The sequence below is a fragment of the Thunnus maccoyii genome, chromosome 20 (assembly GCF_910596095.1).
Source record: "Thunnus maccoyii chromosome 20, fThuMac1.1, whole genome shotgun sequence".
In the NCBI taxonomy this organism is placed as follows: domain Eukaryota; kingdom Metazoa; phylum Chordata; class Actinopteri; order Scombriformes; family Scombridae; genus Thunnus; species Thunnus maccoyii.
In genome coordinates this window covers 19,485,274-19,503,857 of record NC_056552.1, presented here as the reverse complement: position 1 = coordinate 19,503,857, position 18,584 = coordinate 19,485,274, and the positions used below count along the sequence as shown (strand labels likewise).

Below are 18,584 nucleotides of genomic sequence, written 5' to 3'. Positions count from 1 at the left end.
GTCAGGCTGAGCCACATTTCCCGGAGGAATCAAAGACAATGCAGCTGACTGGAAGTCTATATGAATCACCCTAAACAAACATGTGCCACTGCATACCTTTCTTCAACTATTTACTGAGTGTAGTTTGAGTCAGATGTATAGCCTAACACAAGCCCCCCCTCTTCCACAAACCTCCTTATCTGCAATACTATGTGTCAGTGTTATGTAGAAACTGGAGCCAGAGCAGAGTTTCTGTGAAACATTTACAGAAATGTTTCACAACAGCTCCAGTTGGAAGTAGAGCTCCAAGCGAAGTATGCAAAAGGTTCTGATATTTTTGTGCATGACAGTTTTGCATAGCCATCAAGGTGATGCAATAATTAACAATAATTGGTCTTAACATGGGAGATAAGTTCGCAGTCAGTTTATGTTTACCACCTAAGTATATCTATGACGACAATAAAAGGACACCAAATAGAGTCCAGCTGTTTCCTGTTGAAGCAAGAGTATTTCACTGCAAGTTTTTGACTCATCTGTTCCAGTGACTGAAGAAGTGCCCGCACTACTCGTGGCTAGTATTTAATTTGTGCAAATCGACGCCTCCTCCCACTTAATGTGATACTTCCCTCAGTTGTAGATCCACTTAAAAAAATCACACTAAAACCGTAAAACGCTCGTGCTGTTGCCCCAAGCTCACACTTGCAGCTTGAAGATGCAGATGTCCTTTGTTAGAACAGTTTCAGTCAGTGCTGACTCAGACGTTTGACTGTTCCCTGGTAGTTAAAAGGAAGCAGTGTCTTCAGTCCTCTACATCTGGCTGTGTTTGGATCGCCCACAGTCAGAGAAATAACTAACCGGCTGAGTGAGAGGGAAGTAAGAGTAAAGAGGGAGGAGGGGGTTGTGGTCCTGTAATTTAAAAAAAAAAAAAAAAAAGTCAGGGCGGGATAGAGAAGTAGAGGATGGGGCCTAGTGTTGTAACAATGTGGATTTTCATCAGTTGGTTGATCGTGTTGCACTGGAGCCAAGAAGATATGACAAGTAGCTCCATATTTTGGGCATTAATACATAGGCTGTCAGCTTTGGGATCAAATGACTTAATCACTCAGGTGTAATGTGGATTGTTCTTGGGGCCAAGAGTTTAAGACTATGGCCTGTATGGAAGCAAAGACACTCGGCGACTGCTGCACAAGGTTCAGAGCAGGTGAGCACTTCTCTGTTGTTGTCATGCTGATCACTCAGCCCATTTAGACTAATGGTACTTTCTTTTAACATAGAACAGATGGAATGAATGAAAATGAAATCACTTTGTGTTGGTTTGCAATAATGGAGCACATTACTCATTACATGGATCAGCTGCAGAGGAAGCATTTGGAGCAGTCCTCTTATAGAATGACATTATTGTTCGTTTTCAGCCTAATTATGAGAGAGCAAAGATTTTTGTTTCCTTTTTTATTTTTGTTACACTACCTCATCTATGTGTTCTTACTTTCCCTCTTGTTTTTCTTGTCTTAAATCTCTCTGTTTCCTCTTTTGCCTACTTAATACAACAACTGAAATGTCTGCTTTATTTTATGACGTATTTCCTCCTTTTCCTTTTAGTCCTGCAGTTGAGGCTTCAGCAAAGGCGAACTCGGGAGCAGCTTGTGGACCAGGGCATCATGCCTCGTGAGTAACTTCACTACCAGTTGTCCATCACATGGAAAAACTAATGTGGGCGACTGGGCGCGTATATAATAACACAAGTGGAACCCTGCTGTAAACTGATAACTGAGATAATAAACATGTTTGTTTTATTGTTTCGCTGGACCACATCTGTGCTTAGATCTGTGCATTTGTGATACTGATGTGTGTATCTGTTGCAGCTCTGAAGAGCCCGGCAGCTTTCCATGGGCAGATTCGCAGCTTGGAGAGAGCCAGGGTAAGGTGCACAGTTTGGGAAGAAGCTAAATTTGGACTTGAGAAGCAGAAAAAAAAATGCACAGCTGGACTGTTGAGCGGCTCATTATTTTCAAATTTGTTTGTAATTATTTTTTAATTAGTGAATAAAAGTATCACTTGTATCAATTATTATGAAAATGTAGGGAATTTACTGACTGATCTTTGTCCCTCTTTCTATTAAGACTGAGAATTTCCTAAAGCACAAGATCCGCAGTCGTCCAGAGAGAGCAGAGCTGGTCAGGATGCACATCCTGCAAGGTAATGGTAATCCTCCAGTTTACACTTTGCACACTTATTGTATTATCTAGTGTTCCCCGTGGAATAGTATTGGAATAGAGAGATTGTCTTCAAACAGTAGCATAAAGACTTTACTCTTATATTTTTTTAGCATTGGTAGGCACCAGCAAGAACATTTCTACTGAGAGAAGACACATTTCCCCTCAATTATTACACATTTAAAACCATTTTAGGATTCATATTAGCACCAGACTCTGTGCTATAAACAGATATTTCCCCAGCCAGCTTTGCAAGCAAGGAATGTATAAGCTGACATTGGAATATGTCTTTATATATATTTATGATGTATATTTGGCCCACAGAGACTGGAGCAGAGCCCTCACTACAGGCCACACAGATGAGGCTGAAAAGGGCCCGACTTGCTGACAACCTGAACGAGAAGATCGCCCAGAGACCCGGCCCCATGGAGCTGGTGGAGAAGAACATCCTGCCGGTGGATTCAACCCTTAAAGAGGCAATCATCGGTAAGAGAGACAAACAAGATGCTGAAGACGTTTTTGGTAAATCAACCATACTGCAGGTTATAGGAGAAAAATAAGTACAATTCTCCGCATGACATGTTTTGTCCCCTTGTGGTTTTCCTACCAGTAGGCCAGGTGAACTATCCCAAGGTGTTGGATGAGGACAGCAGTGATGCCCTCTCTCCCGAACAGCCGGCCAGTCAGGAGTCTCAGAGTTCTGTCCCCTCACCCGCGGAGAGTAAAGCACCAGAGACGCCCTCTCCAGCCCCAGTACCAGCACTACTACCCAGCACCATGCTGCAGGTCAGATAGAGGACAAGTAATCCTGCTGTTTGTGTCCTACCAGCTCCATGTTCTCTAACTCTAGTAAATGTGTAAATATATCTTTTTTTTTATGTTTCCTCAGGCCTTCCCAGTTACTACACAAGCCACTACAGACTTTGTGAAATTTATCTCTACTAATGAGCTCCCAGCGAGCCGCCTGCCCGTGTCTCCCGCTCAGCCAGTCACTACAGCTGCTCCCTCAAAACCAGGTCCAACACTGGTGAAAGTAAGGGCGACACTTTTTTTTTCTCACCAGTAAATATAATATCACATCTTTCTTTCTATCTGAATGCCGTCAGACAAGCAGTACGGTAAAAAAGTTTTCTGTTTCCTCCCACAACAGCAAAGCCAGCAGAAGCCGCCCTCTGAGAAGAGTCGCAGTAAGAAAGGCAAAGAACCCAAGCCCAGAGTGAAAAAGCTCAAGTACCACCAGTACGTTCCCCCAGACCAGAAACAGGAGGCCAGCGAAGCACCCATGGACTCCTCCTATGCCCGACTACTGCAGCAACAGCAGCTGTTCCTCCAGCTGCAGATCCTCAGCCAGCAACAGCAGCACTACAACTATCAGACTATATTACCAGCACCACTCAAGTATGTTTATAAAACATTACAACCACAAGCAATGATTCCCATTCCACAAATAAGAACAAACAATATAATTTTATTTCTTCCTACAGTACCAGGCAAAAGTTTGGACACACTTTCCCATTCACTTGACTGAGAAAGTGGTTTTTGACTAGTACTTTATATCTCAAAAGATATAGAGTTTATGGATTTATGTTTTCAGGCCTTAAACACCATTGTACGGTCTCTGAGCGAGCTTGGCTCGCCTCCATGACTCCTTATCTGAAAACGCCTGAAAGCAAGCCAAATATTGTTGTTTAGAGGGCCATTAGCGAGTTTCCAATAACAACACAGCGTGTAATCATATTAATAACTAACAGGATGTTGTTTCACCAGCTGCTGTTTTCATAAATGTCCTCTCAGCGGCCGCATGGCCGAGCTCCCTTTGAACTGTGCCCGTGAACTGTCGTTTGGTTGACTGGCTTTGTTAGTGAGGCGCAGGGCACAGGATGGATGGTCTGTTCCTATTGGGAACACATTTCCTCTCTCCTTGCTTCTCTCCTTCCTCCTTGCTTTCTGTCCAATTATCTCTACAATAATATTCTTTTGTCCACCTCTTCTTCCTCTCATTTTGTCTGTTTCTTATTCGTGTGGTAAGGAAATACTATAAATTACGCTATTTCCTCAGATAACAGTTACCTCTTTTTATTGTGTTTTCTCTCTGTAGACCTGTGGCAGAGGGTCAGAGCAGCAGTGCCGGCAGCCTGCCAACCTCCATCGTGGTGTCTTTGCCCACTGCTCCTCCACCACCCCCTCTGCCTTCGGCTCCGGCCCGACCAAACAACTCCCTGTCAAACCGCAAGCCAGGAGTTTTGCCTGCGAACCTGGAGGACATGAAGGTATTTGGAAGCCATCCGTACCAACAAACACAGGCTAAAAGAACTGCTCAAAAACATGCCCACAAATCATAGTAACAATCATAGACTAAGAGGGAGGGAGGGGGGAGGGGGCGCCTTTGGTCTTATAAAGCCTGCTCAGCTGTTAAAACTGAACTGTATCAAGATATTACACAGCCAGTACAAGAATGTTTCCACTGAAATAAGATCCAACAAGATTTTGTTTGGTCGTTTAGTAAATTTCATACAGCTATAATAACCTGCAGACACTTTTATTATTGCTATATTTTTAGCTTGCAGCGTGGGTCAAGGGATGGCAGTCTACCACTTTGAGTCAGACTTGGATATCTCTACAACTATAAGATGGATTGCTATGAAATTTGGCACAGACATCTATGTCCCCCCCAGGATGAATTGTAGTAACTTTGGTGATCCTCTGACTTTTCAGCTAGAGCTATCATCAGGTCAAAATTTCAAATTGTCCACTATTTTAGTTTAGGGTTGCAACTAACGATTATTTTCATTATTGATTAATCTGCTGATTATTTCTTCAGTGAATCGTTTAAATGTCAGAAAAAAGTGAAAAAGGAGTTATAATGTCCTAGAATTAAACGTGACTTCTTCAGATGTCTTGTTTTGTCTGACCAGCGGTTCAAAACCCAAAGATATTAAATTTACTGTCATGTATGACCAAAAAAAGCATTAAATTGTAACATTTGAGAAGCTGAAAACAGAAAAATTTTGCCATTTTTGCTCGAAAAATGATTTAAATGTCCATAATCAAAATAGTTGCTGATTAATTTTCTGTTGATCAACTAATTGATAAATCTAATAATCGTTGCAGCTCTACTTTGCTTTATGACCAAGTAGCTGCTAAAATAATTAGCCGTCCCATTAGCCTCAGCTGCACTTTGTGTTTAGTGCTAATTAGCAAGTGTTGACATGCTAAACTTGGTATATGGTAAACATCAGCATGTTAGCATTGCCATTGTGAGCATGTTAGCATGCTGACGCAAGTATTTAGCTCAAAGCACCGCTGTGCTTGAGTTCAGAGCAGCTAGCATGGCTGTAGAATCTAAACCTTGTTACCATTTGTTTATCGTGACCTATAATTAAAACTTTTTTTCTTTAAGTTGCATTGTATCCAAAAAAAGAGGAAAATGCAAAAATTCAAAAGAAGCTCCCTTGTTGTTATAAGTGCTTACTGAGCAATCAAGAAAACAAAGGCAGAATATTTTTTTATGAGAATTGTAACACTAACACCTAAAATCAGCTGCATTCCTCCTCCAGCACTACTCTAAAACTGATTATATGGTCTATCCAGGTGGCCGAGCTAAAACTGGAGCTGAAGCTGCGTGGCCTCCCTGTGTCAGGAACAAAGACTGACCTGATAGAGAGACTGAAGCCCTTCCAGGACACTCCCAGCACCTCTGCTCCTACCACTATTCCCCCACCTGCCACCACTACCACCCTCACCTCTATCCCAATGGAAATCACCACCGCTACCGGCCCTGCCATAGTCCTCCCAGCCCACCAGGGGGCTCCAGAGAGTGTGAGCTCCACACCTCCAGTCTCACCAATTCCCACTGATCCCTTCACCCTCCAGCAGGATGTTGGCATGTCTGAAGCTCCATCTGAACCACAGCTTGTGAGCTCTGGCTCAGCAGGGCCACAGTCCTCTCCTCTCATGTCTTTTCCCCTACCGGAGAAGGACAGGAGGCTCCACGAGAAGGAGCGGCAGATTGAGGAGTTGATGAGGAAGCTTGAGCAGGAGCAGAAGTTGGTGGAGGAGCTGAAGATGCAGTTGGAGGTGGAGAAGAGAGGCCAGAGCAGCTGCAGCACTGATTCTGCCTCTGTAACCTCCAAACTCACATCTGTAACAGCCATGAACCCAGTTTCAACTGTCTTGAACTCAAACATAGTAAAAATGGAGGGTGCGGTTCTGTCAAACTGTTCCTCCACTACAGCTGCCATCCCAAACTCTCTCCTGGGCTCCCAGGCTCTCACAGCCCCCCTGCCAACAGTGGTGAAGTTAGAGGATGTGACCGTTTCCTCCGGCAAGCCACTCCAGCTCCAGACCCAAACCCAACTCATCACCCAGATCCAGCCCCAGGCTCAGCCCCAAGTAGCCACCAGCCCACAGCTTCTCTCCCAGTCCCAGAGAAGTCCCAAACTCCAGCAGCAGGCCCAACCCACTGCCCCCAGCCTGCAGCAGTTCTTCATCAGCCATCATGGCGGGGTGTCCCAGGTGCTGGGTCAACCTCAGACTCTACTGACCACAACTGGCCAGGCTGGAACTCAGATCCTCCTCCCAGTCTCACTACCTAACAACGCTACTGCAATCCAGCTGCCAAGCACCACTGTCAGCCTGAAGGTACGACTGGAGTTAAGTAGAGTGGCATAAGATACTGTTGTGTCATTGTATTTTAACCTGCTTTAGCAGGTAACACATTCAACTTAGTTTAATGACAAAACAGACTACAAAAGTAGTCTAGTCTACAGACTCAGGCTTCTTTTGTTTTTCTTCTTATCTCAGCCTGTTCTCCAGGCCACGGTCTCAAATCCAGGCTTGGTCCAGGCCTCCGTTCCTCAGCTGCAGAGCACTAAGATGGAGACGGCACTCAGCCAGCAGTTGGCCAACCATAACCCGTTGCTACAGGTCAGTCATGCCATATTAATAGTTGCTTTTCTTTCTTTTCTTTTCTTTTCTTTAGATTACCATATTGGCCCGAATATAAGGCAACCCTGTTTATAAGACCTTTTCCAACACCTGTTTTTAGAAAAATACTTTTTGAAGATACATTACATTATAGTCACATACACACTCTACTGACAGGCTCATGGAAGCAGTCAAAATAATTTTCTCTGGCAGTTATATGGAGCCAGAACAGCGACAGTTAAATTGAAAATCAAATTTGGCATTGAAAACAAAGCCTGAACTGAAAAAGGAAACACTGGCATTGAAACACTTGTATTGGCACTGAAAAATAAAACACAGGCATTAAAACATTACAGTCTTACAATCTTATTATCTCATTTTATTTTGATATTTTTTGCATGTGTTTTTCTGTCCATCTTCAGATTTTTTTCTTCATGTCTGTCTTTTTTTCAGTGACAGGTTTTTTTTTTTTACACCATCAGTTTTTTTCCCGTGTCACTGGTTTACAGTTTCAAACTTTGTGTGACCATTTTGGCATAGAGAGGAGGGCCCCTTCCTTGGCCTACATTGCCCACTATGCATTGCAGCCCGACGAAGATATCTGAGGGCGATAGCATCATGGCGGAGATTTTGAGCCAGGCTGTTGTAATTTTTGCTCAAGGACTGTTAACATGTCACTTAAGTTTTGATATTTTTTCAGGCAAGAAAGTAACCATGTACAACCATATACTGCTCATCATTAGTGATGAGGAACAAACGAATCAATCATATCGAAAATGGTTCACTGTTTCAAAGCATGAGAGGATGAAACAGAGACCAGGATGAAGGAGTTACAGAATACAAGTGGTCTTACTGCTTTTTCATAGTTTTTTGGTTCAATGTATTACGTGTTATGAGTCTATAGCTGTGTTTTTAAATACTGTGGCAGATGGAGAGATGCATCCCGTATTTAAAACCAGCGCAACACCTCTCTGATACAAGTGTGATGTAACAAGGCCCTGTTTGCGGTGGTCATGTGATTTTTGTTCTCTCTGTTCCTGAAGAGTCTAAAATGATCTTGAACTCTTGTAATGTTTATTGTAATGATAGCAGTGATGGCCTGTGGAGTGTGTGTGTGAGAAGTGGTACTTTTTCCACAACCAGCATGCAGCATGTCCCAAATGATTTAGATTTTTCCGTCATTTTATATCTCTATATCTGTTTTTTTGGCTGTTGTGTAGTAATCATGTTAAGCCTGTGATCATGGACTGATGTCTGATGGTCACTCTCTAATCACATCCTAACAGACACTGGCAGTATGCAATAACACTACTGGTTTGGAGAACCAGACAAGACCTGAACTGAATCCCCAGTGTTTCCTGAAAAGTTCCCCAGAGAACAGGGTCTCTCCCCGAGCATCACCCAACCACCACATCTCCAACGGACCCCTCAATAAGGTATCAGAGCTGAACTGTCACTGGTTCAATCCATCCTTCTTACTCGATGCTTTTTGAGATGATTTCATTTTCCCTGACTTAAGGTTTGTCCTTAAAACTGCTCGTGTTTCTCCATCTGTCAGTCTCCCTCGCCGTCCCAGCCGACCTTCATCCTCCAGCCCACCTCCCTCGTTACTCAGCCCCCCAAGACAAAAGAGCCTCCCCGCTATGAGGAGGCCGTCAAACAGAGCCGCAACCTGCACGTCAACAACGTTTCACAGGTTAGACACAGACAGACATTTTTACTGCAGTTGCCTGCTGCGTCCTTGAGAATATTTTCAGTTTTTCAAGTCTCTTAACCTGATAAACTGTCTTTTCAGGTTCCCACGGCAACCAGCCAGCAAATGGATGACTTGTTTGACATTCTCATAGAGAGTGGAGGTAAGGAGGCGCTTATAATGACCGTACAGCACAGCTTTCTGTTTAGTATGAGCAGATTTACAAAACTTAAGTCTTTGGAAAATACTGAAGAAACTGCTGTAACGTCTCAAAATAGACCTATATTTTGTATGTAAGGTGGTTTAGTATCAATTTCTGAGTTTTAGAGCCATAACTGACAGTACCAGTCTTCAGAAGAGCCCTCATTGTTTGAGCCTTAATGGTAATCTCCTGTCCCTTTTACCCCACTCCAGAAATCACTCCATTTATCCATCAGGACCCTCCAATGTCTCTCACTAAAGCCCTCCCAGTCACAGCCAACATCACCACCCTGCCGGTCAGCACTGCCCTCTCCAGAAACCCTCCACAGATCCAGATCGCCCCTCCGCCTACACTGAGCCCCGTTGTGGACCCCAGCCTGCCCAGCCTCTCCTCCCTGGCCACAGACAACCAGCTGGAGGCCTTTCTGGAGGGGACGCTGGCCAACACACCATCAGCATCAGACCCGCGCACCCAGGGTCTGATGGAGGAGCTCCAGGCGCAGCTTATGGACCAGCAGCCGTACTCACCCATGGACACATCAGACCTGTCCTTCTGCGATTCCTCCTCGCCCCCCTCCTCGCTCAACATGGGCCTGTCTGACCCGGCCCTGGACAATATGGAGTGGCTGGATCTCACCATGCCCCCGGGTCCCGGCGGGGCTCTCACACCACTCGGGATCCCAACGGACTTCCTGGATTCACACGACCTTCAGCTGCACTGGGACTGACGGATGGAAGGGTAAGAAAGATGGGGGAAGGTTGGCAGAGCAGCCGAGCCAAGAGTGAAAGATGGATGGATGAAGAGAAGCAGAAAGGGAAAAAAAATGGCATTTCTGTGCCATATCACTCTGAATAACACATCCATACCATCTGTAATATTCCCACTATACTACAGTAAGAGACACTGTAAAGACAGTGCACTGATACAAGGTGAACTACAAGCAGGAGTTTGCACAGCGTTAAAAGAATAAAATCATGACAAAGGTGACTGAGATCACCTGTAGTATTTGTGATAAAGGGATTTTAAACAGTTTAGACAGTTCAGTGACTGAAGTCATGAATTTTAAAGATTTAGAGACGAGGAGACAGAGCCAAATGAATACTGGTGTCATGGACTGTTTGTACATACTGTTTAAACCACGCTAATACAACTCAAGTTTCTCTAGGACTAGAGAGGCTGAATAGTATTGATAGCTGACATTGCCTGATTATTTCTGCCAGAAGTTTGGCTGGGTTGTTATCAGTGAATACTGCGTAAGCACAGTAACTAAATATGTAAAAGGTTTCTGAATACTTCAGGGTGTGACAACCTTTGTTCCACTGATCATCACAGCACATTAACTGTGTAAATGTAAAGTTCAGACAACAGATTAAGCATCTGAATTAAAAAAAAAACAATTAAAAAAGTAGATTAGATTTCAGAGAAGATGCGGCTTCAGATTAGCTTTAAACTGTTCCTGGGACATATCTGTGCAGCCTCAGCTGCTGACCACTTAACATGGAAAAGCTTAAAGTGCTTTGAGAAATTGCTTCAGGCTGTCTGAGGTGCCGGACAGTCAAATCCGTCAGTTCCCTTTACCATCTGAAGCCAGATGTGCTCAGTCAGTCACTGACTTTTAAAGGGATTTCTCACTAAGGGAAGGTCAAGCTTCTTTTTCACACTGGTCCAGTCTACCACATACTGTAGATGGCATGTTTGCTGACTAATCTGATGCGTTCTATCAGATGTGACTGTTTTACTCTGACTTATCACGACCCCTGCGGTCTAGCTGATGAACCAATGACTCTAAAGAACAAAGACTGGACTCAAGTCGGACGACGAGCGGAGGACGCTACGCGAGAGCTATGCACTAGAGAGGTGGAAAGATCCGACGATGCGCCACATTCACCTCAAAACAAGGAAATGTGAACTTTGCATATCCGAGGAAGTGATCAATATGATTGTGGCCAATTGCTCTAGAAATACTGCAGTTGTTGTCCAAGTCTCTTATTCTGAATGTATTTTGCAAAGATCGAAAAAATAGGACTTTACTTACAACGTTGGCAGCTTTTTTTCTTCTGATAGTAAACTGACATACAACAGTGGAAAGGGAACAAATAGCAGTTTATGAGACATGCACATACACATCCATACTGTAGATATGGACTGCGTGTGTGCTGCAAATTATATCGAGGAATAAAGATGTCTGTGGAGAAGGTGAGCTTTATATCTAACTGTCCAACAGTATCCCTGCACTTTGTCTGTGTGTGTGTCAGGGTGGGAAATTACTGCAGCACTAACTAATGAATGAATGCTAGTTAAAGTAGCTGATTCGTTAGTCTACTCATCTAGCCCTTTTATCAAGTGACCGACCATCATTTAGAGGAATCACAATATTCTAAAGTAATACCTGGCTGGTGAAATAGTCTAACTGTGGCCTGTGGCAGAGTTAGTTTCCCTGACTGTGTGGGTGTGTATGAAACAATGGGAGCAAGCAAGCAAGCATGTCCGTTTTGTGTGTGTGTGTGTGTGTGTGTGTGTGTGTGTACGTGTGGATTTGTCTTCCTGTCTTTTGCATGTACATGTGTGTGTCTCCGTGTGCATGATTGTATTCCATGTTATATCTCGAGCTGTTTTGAGGTCTTTTCTCTCATCCGTCGATCTCAAGATGTCTGAAGAAATTTGTTAATATCTATGAAATGAAATCATTTGCTATCCAGTGGACGTATTCCAAACTTTACTCTTCAAAAAGGCTTCTGATGACTGTTTTACTGTTTTATCTGTGTTGTTCAATTGGTGTTCTACAGTCAAAAACGCACAGACACCCTTTTGAGGTGTGATTCGCATTGAAGAGGGCTCAGCTCCTTTTAAAGCTGTCATAAATTTTGTAGATGTTTATTTTTACTAGTCTGCAACATCTCCCACTAGCTGTTTCTTCTTAAGCCTAAAATGGAGTTACTGAGTTTGTATCTCAGTATTCTCAAATTCTCAAATCTTCTGTTAAGATCCTGTAAGGGACTGATACAGTATTACTGTATGGCACTTTGAAACAAAATAGCTTCTTTAATTGTCCTTTTTTTTTTAAAATTCAGTCATGTTCAGTGAAATCTTTTAACCACTTGTTCTGTTAGGACGTCCATGGGCACTAGAGGGCGCTGCCTCTCTTCTGTTGTGGCACATTTTCAACGGCAACTGTTGGTACTTCAGGGTCATTTCTAACAAACGAAAAAGATAAATGAGGCTGTTATCGTGCATTTTCAAGAAATGTATTTTCTGCCTGTATAAATGCTGATTTGCTGTTCCCATCAGCAATAATGTGGTGACCTGAGCAAAATGATCGAGAGCCCTTTTATGTCAGTACTGTCTATCAGAGAAGTGTGATGCTCTTACTGCTGCAGTTATACATTTATCATTGGATGTATAAACCTAAAAATTCAATATGTTTGACCACCTGAAAGAGTTGCGCCAAATACTGCACAGACTTTTTTTTTTTTTCCCGCGTTGCTGCACCAAGGAGCACAAACAAACTTGTGTTAAATCACATGTTTAAGGTTGTCTCTGATTGGTGCATCTTTGGTTCTTACTTTCATCAGGGTGCTTGGACCCGGGCATACCTGCTTGCAGGTCTACTTCTATTCCTTTTCTTTTCCATATTGCGAGTGTTAAATCCTGTGTGTAGGATGAACAGTCACTAGTTGATTCATGTGTATCCTAGAAGATTTGACATGTTAATAGTGGGTTTTTTTGTCTTCAGTCTGTCAGCTTTAAGGCTGTTAAATTTGATATTTTGTTGCCAAAATGGCAGTGGAACATATTATCACTTTTTTTTTGTTTTGTTTTTTTGTTATTTTCTTACATTTTTGTATTTATCACTTGTTTTGAAGGTGAAAGTAAAGATAAAAACATTTAATCATGTTGTTATGCTTATGTACAAATCTGTAAAAGAAGGTTTCATGTGTATATCTTTGGTTTGCAGTTTTCTTGTTTTTTCATTTTATTTTTCATATCAGACATACACAAACCTCTTGGCTGCAGTAAATCTACGCATGTATGTGGTTTACTTTCACATGACGCCACTTACCATTGGTCAGACCGGGACAGCTAATAGCAATAATGGCTGCTTTCCCTTGATATACTGTACTGTATGTCATATCCTGCCTTGATTTTATTAAGAGCCTTTACTACAGAGTAATACAATTGTTTATAAGTTTAAAAGCACTTCATATCTGAGGGGTTTTTTCACATGTTAGAGGTTTGTGGAAGCACCATCAATCTGAAGAACCCCTAAAAGGTTCCTTTTTAATATTCTTGTCAGCTGACAGATGTTGGCTCCGGCTTCCTCATGTCGACTTCAGTCCTTCTGCTTCTGCTTATCGTCATGTGAACATTGTACATTTTTCAGTGGAGAAGCTTCATTTCAGAACGGAGGACATTAGTGTAAGCACAGGTGAAGCACCGAGCTTCTCCACCCCCATCAGTTGATTTACATCTTTCAATATGACTGAGCCTCCTCTCCATCTCCACCACCCACGCCATGCCTCTTGTCCTTTGTATGCCATATGTTTTGCACATTGTGTACATATTTATATAGATGTAATGCATATTTTTATACATGTTTAACATCCATGGGCTCTCTATTTTGTAAATACTCAAAAAGATGTATATAAGTACTGTATGCCTTTATGTGTCAATAAAATTTGGTGTACTGTGAACACTTCAGGAGATGTTGATTTCAAAAGTAATACATCACATATACACAGTAAAAGCAGTGACAATGTTGCCTCAAATAACTGGTGAGAGCACAGAAGAATCGAGCAAGCAGCTACATTTGAATAGTGTTGTGGTTGACGCTGTGTGAAAACAGTCCTTTGTTAGACTTGCCAGGTTATATGCCTGCGTTTGCATATGGTCAGCAATGCATTTCCATTTTACTTTAAGATAACGGATACCTCCAAAGATATTTTCCTAATACCCAAGAAAAATGGTCACAAAGGTCATCACATTGTTGACAAACATATCTTGATGCTGTAACCTAATTTGAGCAACAATATGGATTTGATTCTAATAAGTTATAATTATCTGACACATACAGGTATTCAGGTAGGCAAACTGAGGCTGAGCCGTAGGACAATGAGGTACAGTATGATTTCCCACAGCTGAATTTCACAGTGAGTTTTGACAACGACATTTCCACAGATGTTTGACTAAAATTGTCCATATGTGAGTCCAGGCAGTTTTCCAAGATCCGGTGTACAGTCAGGACCGGTACAAGCAAAACAACTTCTTGTCCAGATGAAAAGCAAAATGTTAAAAATGAAGTTAGAGACCACATCACTGACGGCTACAACCCAACAACATTGATTGTAGTGCTGGGGAGAAAATAACGACAACAGATGCCGAGACCCAAACAGCGCCATGACCACCGGAAATGGTCACTTGAGGACAAAGGCCATGGATCACAGTGTCCAAATGACACAAGTAACATCCATGTCAGAATGGCTGGTATGTGTGTATGTGTGCCTGGCAATGGGGACATTGGTGTTCGACATCCTTCATACGGTCAATGAAGAAAGGGATTAAACAGCAACCTGCGAAACACCTGTTAAGAAGAAGAAGCAGAGATGTGACAGGTGATTTGAAAGGGGAAAAGTCAATCTCTGCAACAACAAAAGTGTCATTTAGCTCCGTAAAAGGCCCAGTTTCTCCTTGTTGCTGACTGTAAATCACTGAATAATAGGGTGGAAAAACCCATTTATTTACCACTTATGTAGGCATAACTGAAAGCTTAATACCATCATTTAAGACTCTAATTTAAGACTTTAAAGTCTGGCAAGGTAAATATACAACCAACCAAGAAGACGTACCCCATAATGGAGCACAAGCAGCAAAGCATCCACACCGTCTCGCCTACTTTCCTGCAGGTTTCCGTGGACACGACCTCATCACAGCATGGACACCTGGTGATGGCTGACATCTGACCGAGACCATCCACTTGTGAGACAGAGGACACTGTTACTGACCTAATAGACATTCAGATGTTTTCAAATTGATGGCTGTTATGTGTGTGTAAGGTGTGTGTGAGTTGTTATAACCCACCTGGCATAATCGGACCTGATGGTCTCTCTTCTGCAGGCTTAGGTTTTAGTCTCGACTCCAATGTAATGTCCTCCTGTTTTAGCAGGGGCGGTGGCAGCATGTAGATGCCCCCCTGGGGTATCTCAGTTTTATAAAAAGTGAGACTTTCCAGTTGATCTGTATCAGATATGTTGCATTAAAGAGCATGTAATCATTACTCAAACTTTGTCTAAAAAGGCTAAAATACAAAAGATGCTGTAACTAACATTATTTGGCACTTCTACAGTACACTGGTCAATAGAATGTGATCATTTTAAACTCTCTTTCCTTGAGAGGAAACATGCCTTCATTTCCTTCGAGGCTGGTGCCTTTTCCCTTTTTCTGTAACATCTCCTTTTTCACCATCAGCTCCTCCAGCTCTTTCTGGATAGCCTCAAGCTCACACAGTTTGTCGCTGTCCTCGCATGTCACTGAAGACATCACACAAGGAGAAGGGGTTTACAAAGCTGAAACAGATCAAAAGCAAGCTCGCCATCTTTGTTCTTTTACTGCAGTGGTTCTAAACCTGGAGGTCACAAGAAAGCCTAGATCAGAGGTCAGGATTTTTTAGCCACGCTATCGACATGGTCATCAGTTTGTCATTAGTGATTTTGTGTGAAGTGTCTTGACAACTATTGGATGGATTGCCATGAAATTTGGTGCACACATTCATGTCCTCCTCAGGCTTGTAATCACTGGTGATCATCTGACTTTTCATCAGGTCAAAACCTGATTTTGTGTTGGGTTTATGACCAAATACTGGCCAAGCCTCAGCTTTACTTTGTGTGTAATGCTGGTTAGCAAATGTTAGCATGCTAACACTTAATTGGGATGGTGACCATGGTAAACATTATCTGCAAAACAGCAGCATGTTAGCATCGTCACTGGGAGGCATGTTAGCATGCTGGTGTTAGCATTTAGCTCAAAGGCTAAAGGGCTGCTAGCATGGCTGTAGACTCTTATTCTTGTTTTATTAATTCATTCTTAATTTATCTTTATTTTGCAGTCATACAAACAGCAAAACAGACAACAGAAGAGAAACAGATGTAAAAGGACTAAAAAACATACACTGGTAAAAAGAAAAAAAATATACAATCAAAATAAAGGGAAATAAAAGACACACAAAAGGCACAATACAGAGCCATACAGCTCCAATCAGCTGATCATGATCAATGATAGAGAGAGGGGATTCCAATCTTTGCTTTTTTTCTATATTTTCTATAAAAAATATTGTTACGTTTTACCTCTTCATTACTCGTCATCAGAATTATTCCAGTAAAAAAATTGAGATTGAGCAACCTGGGACGAGGGGTTGCAATGAAATTAATTTTAAAAGATAGGTTTACAATTTTTAATGTCTGTCCTAAAACAATAATCAGGCATCCAAATGAACAATGACACACTTTAATCATTCCTCCTGTCCATACTGATCGTTAAGAGATCCCTTCATAATGTACTTTTAGTGTAAGTGATGGGGGACAAAATCCACAGTCCTCCTTCTGCACAAAAATTCATTTAAAAGTTTATTTGAAACCAATATGAGGCTTCAGTCCAAATTAGTCAAATCAAGTCAATATCTCTGAATCCTCGTTGGATTCAGCCTGCGAATTAGGTTCAGTCCCATCCTTCTGCTCCTGTTCTGAGTTTTTTAGTGCCAGATTCCCTCTTTTTGTTACAGTCCTCCCACTGCAGTTGAACAGGAAAACACTGTCACAAAGGGGGAAATGTTACCAAAAAAGACTAACTGTGGAAAATTTGACTTTATTTGACTAACTCCGACAGCTGACGCCTCACATTATCTTGAAGGATTATAGCAAGCAAAACCTGTTTTAGTGTTCATTTGGACACATGACTATTGTTTTAAGACAGACTTAAAAAATTGTGAACCTATCTGTGAACCGGTCTCAAGCCAAAAAAGTTTGGAGACTGAATTATGGGCTCATTTGACTGGACTGAGGAATAGTTTTTTATAATCAAATGAGCTTTTAGGGAAAGAGTAGTTGATATATGGTCACTAAAAGTGTGTCAAGATTTATTTAGAAAGGAAATTCTGGCTTTGAAGAGATTTTACCTCCCAGTAAATTAAGTATTTATATACAAAAACTCTCAATGAGGTCTTGCTATGGAGTCAAATGAGGACGAATAAAATTTTGAGCCTGTAAAGTCATGTTCGCAAATAATTCCAAAGTCTGTAATTGTAAATCAACCTTTGTAAACCTGTGAAATGACATACATTGGAATTATTTACAAGCTCAAAACTTGATTGACCCTTATTTGATCCCATACTTTACAGATGATCGTTCTGTTAAATTATCACTGTCACTTACTTTCCTCTGTAGTGCTGTCACTGTTGTTCTCCGCCTTCTTCATGAGGTGTTGAGTCTTCTGCAGAAGGAAGCGCCTGTTTAAAAGCTGCGCTATGCGGAACTCGATGAGGGCCAGAGGTGAGGCTTTGCACCTTGGCTCTGGTGTCTCCTCGTTGGATTCAGCCTGCGAATTAGGTTCAGTCCCATCCTTCTGCTCCTGTTCTGGCTCTGAACTGACAGTTGTGTCACTATCTGTGGTCTGTGACTGACTAATAGACCCAAGGAGCAGCGAGTCCTGGTCTTGATTCTCCATTACTGAATCAAGAAGTTTAAACGCTGGATCCTCAAATCTGGCGATGTAAACCGTGAACCTAAACCAGCTTAGAACAGCTCACAACCAGAAGGTAACCACATCTGAATCCAGCCTGGCATTCATCAGGGGCAATTCGAAGCTTCTTTTTTGATGTTTTCATGCAAATAAAGCTATGTGTGAGAAACACAAAATCACTATCGAAAGAATTTCAAGGATTCCTTAGAAAAATCGGTATTAATTTTTCCTGAAAAATAAAACAAAGTGAAGTTGAGTCAAAGACTCTTCCGAGTGATATGTTTTCATCATATGGCTCCTCTGGGCAGTACTGGCATTGAATATGGTTGATAGTTCCTCTAATATGATGTAAACAGCATGCACAAACAAATGAGTGCCCATAAGACTATAAAATATGCAAATGTTGCCAGCCTGAAACACATCTAGGACAATGGACAGTAGCTGGAATTTAAGGAAGTTGCCAGGAAAACAACTCAGCAAAGCCATGATTTGCCTCTTATTCTGGTTTCATGGGAAAGAATAGTAGATGACTTTTTAATTCTGGCTAAGCAGGGTTATTATTCCATCCTAATATTATTAATACATTCCTCTCCTCTTATACAGTATTTTCAGCACAGTTGGTCACAGTCTGTCATTTAACAGGCTTGTTGTTTCCTATTATAACTAATTATTTTAATTGTATTCATTAAAACTTTGGACTGTAGTTTAATAATTGTAAACCAGAATTTCCTGCAAGGATTCACTTCCACTCGAAAGTTTGCTTATAGGAGATAGTTCATGCTTTTCTCTACATTCCCAAAGGTTCAAATTTAAAGGCCCTGAAAATGTTTTTCTTAATTAGCTT

General features: G+C 41.9%; 2 protein-coding genes across 3 annotated transcripts in view; one reads left to right on the top strand and one right to left on the bottom strand.

Moving 5' to 3' along the window:
* mrtfba (myocardin related transcription factor Ba) overlaps positions 1-13,704 on the top strand; it is a 29,108-nt gene extending 15,404 nt beyond the window's left edge. Inside the window, exons 4-17 of one of the 2 annotated variants that reach the window (XM_042397159.1) lie at positions 1,579-1,644; positions 1,842-1,897; positions 2,100-2,175; positions 2,517-2,678; positions 2,806-2,978; positions 3,082-3,225; positions 3,343-3,590; positions 4,291-4,462; positions 5,784-6,833; positions 6,996-7,118; positions 8,405-8,554; positions 8,677-8,814; positions 8,914-8,974; positions 9,226-13,704. In XM_042397159.1, the coding sequence (XP_042253093.1) occupies positions 1,579-1,644; positions 1,842-1,897; positions 2,100-2,175; positions 2,517-2,678; positions 2,806-2,978; positions 3,082-3,225; positions 3,343-3,590; positions 4,291-4,462; positions 5,784-6,833; positions 6,996-7,118; positions 8,405-8,554; positions 8,677-8,814; positions 8,914-8,974; positions 9,226-9,740 (3,134 nt within the window). In that variant the 3' untranslated portion in view covers positions 9,741-13,704. Of the gene's footprint in view, positions 1-1,578; positions 1,645-1,841; positions 1,898-2,099; positions 2,176-2,516; positions 2,679-2,802; positions 2,979-3,081; positions 3,226-3,342; positions 3,591-4,290; positions 4,463-5,783; positions 6,834-6,995; positions 7,119-8,404; positions 8,555-8,676; positions 8,815-8,913; positions 8,975-9,225 lie in introns of both variants that reach the window. The other variant, XM_042397158.1, reaches the window with a different exon arrangement.
* A 94-nt stretch (positions 13,705-13,798) lies between these two features.
* Positions 13,799-18,211, bottom strand: LOC121886836. The gene is made up of 5 exons (XM_042397160.1): positions 17,434-18,211; positions 15,412-15,537; positions 15,089-15,244; positions 14,857-14,983; positions 13,799-14,591 (listed from the first exon to the last, which is right to left on the bottom strand). The coding sequence occupies exons 1-5, from the start codon at positions 17,723-17,725 to the stop codon at positions 14,483-14,485; spliced, it is 810 nt and encodes a 269-aa protein (XP_042253094.1). The 5' UTR covers positions 17,726-18,211; the 3' UTR covers positions 13,799-14,482.
* Between the last annotated feature and the right edge of the window lie 373 nt (positions 18,212-18,584).

Excerpts from the sequence above, each read along its gene's own strand:
- LOC121886836 (XM_042397160.1), bottom strand. The coding sequence starts at position 17,725 with ATGGAGAATCAAGACCAGGACTCGCTGCTCCTTGGGTCTATTAGTCAG. Across the intron at positions 15,245-15,411 it reads CAGCCTCGAAGGAAATGAAG|ATCAACTGGAAAGTCTCACT; the intron begins GCATGTTTCCTC and ends TATCTGATACAG. Across the intron at positions 14,592-14,856 it reads TGCTTGTGCTCCATTATGGG|GTGTTTCGCAGGTTGCTGTT; the intron begins GTACGTCTTCTT and ends TCTTCTTAACAG.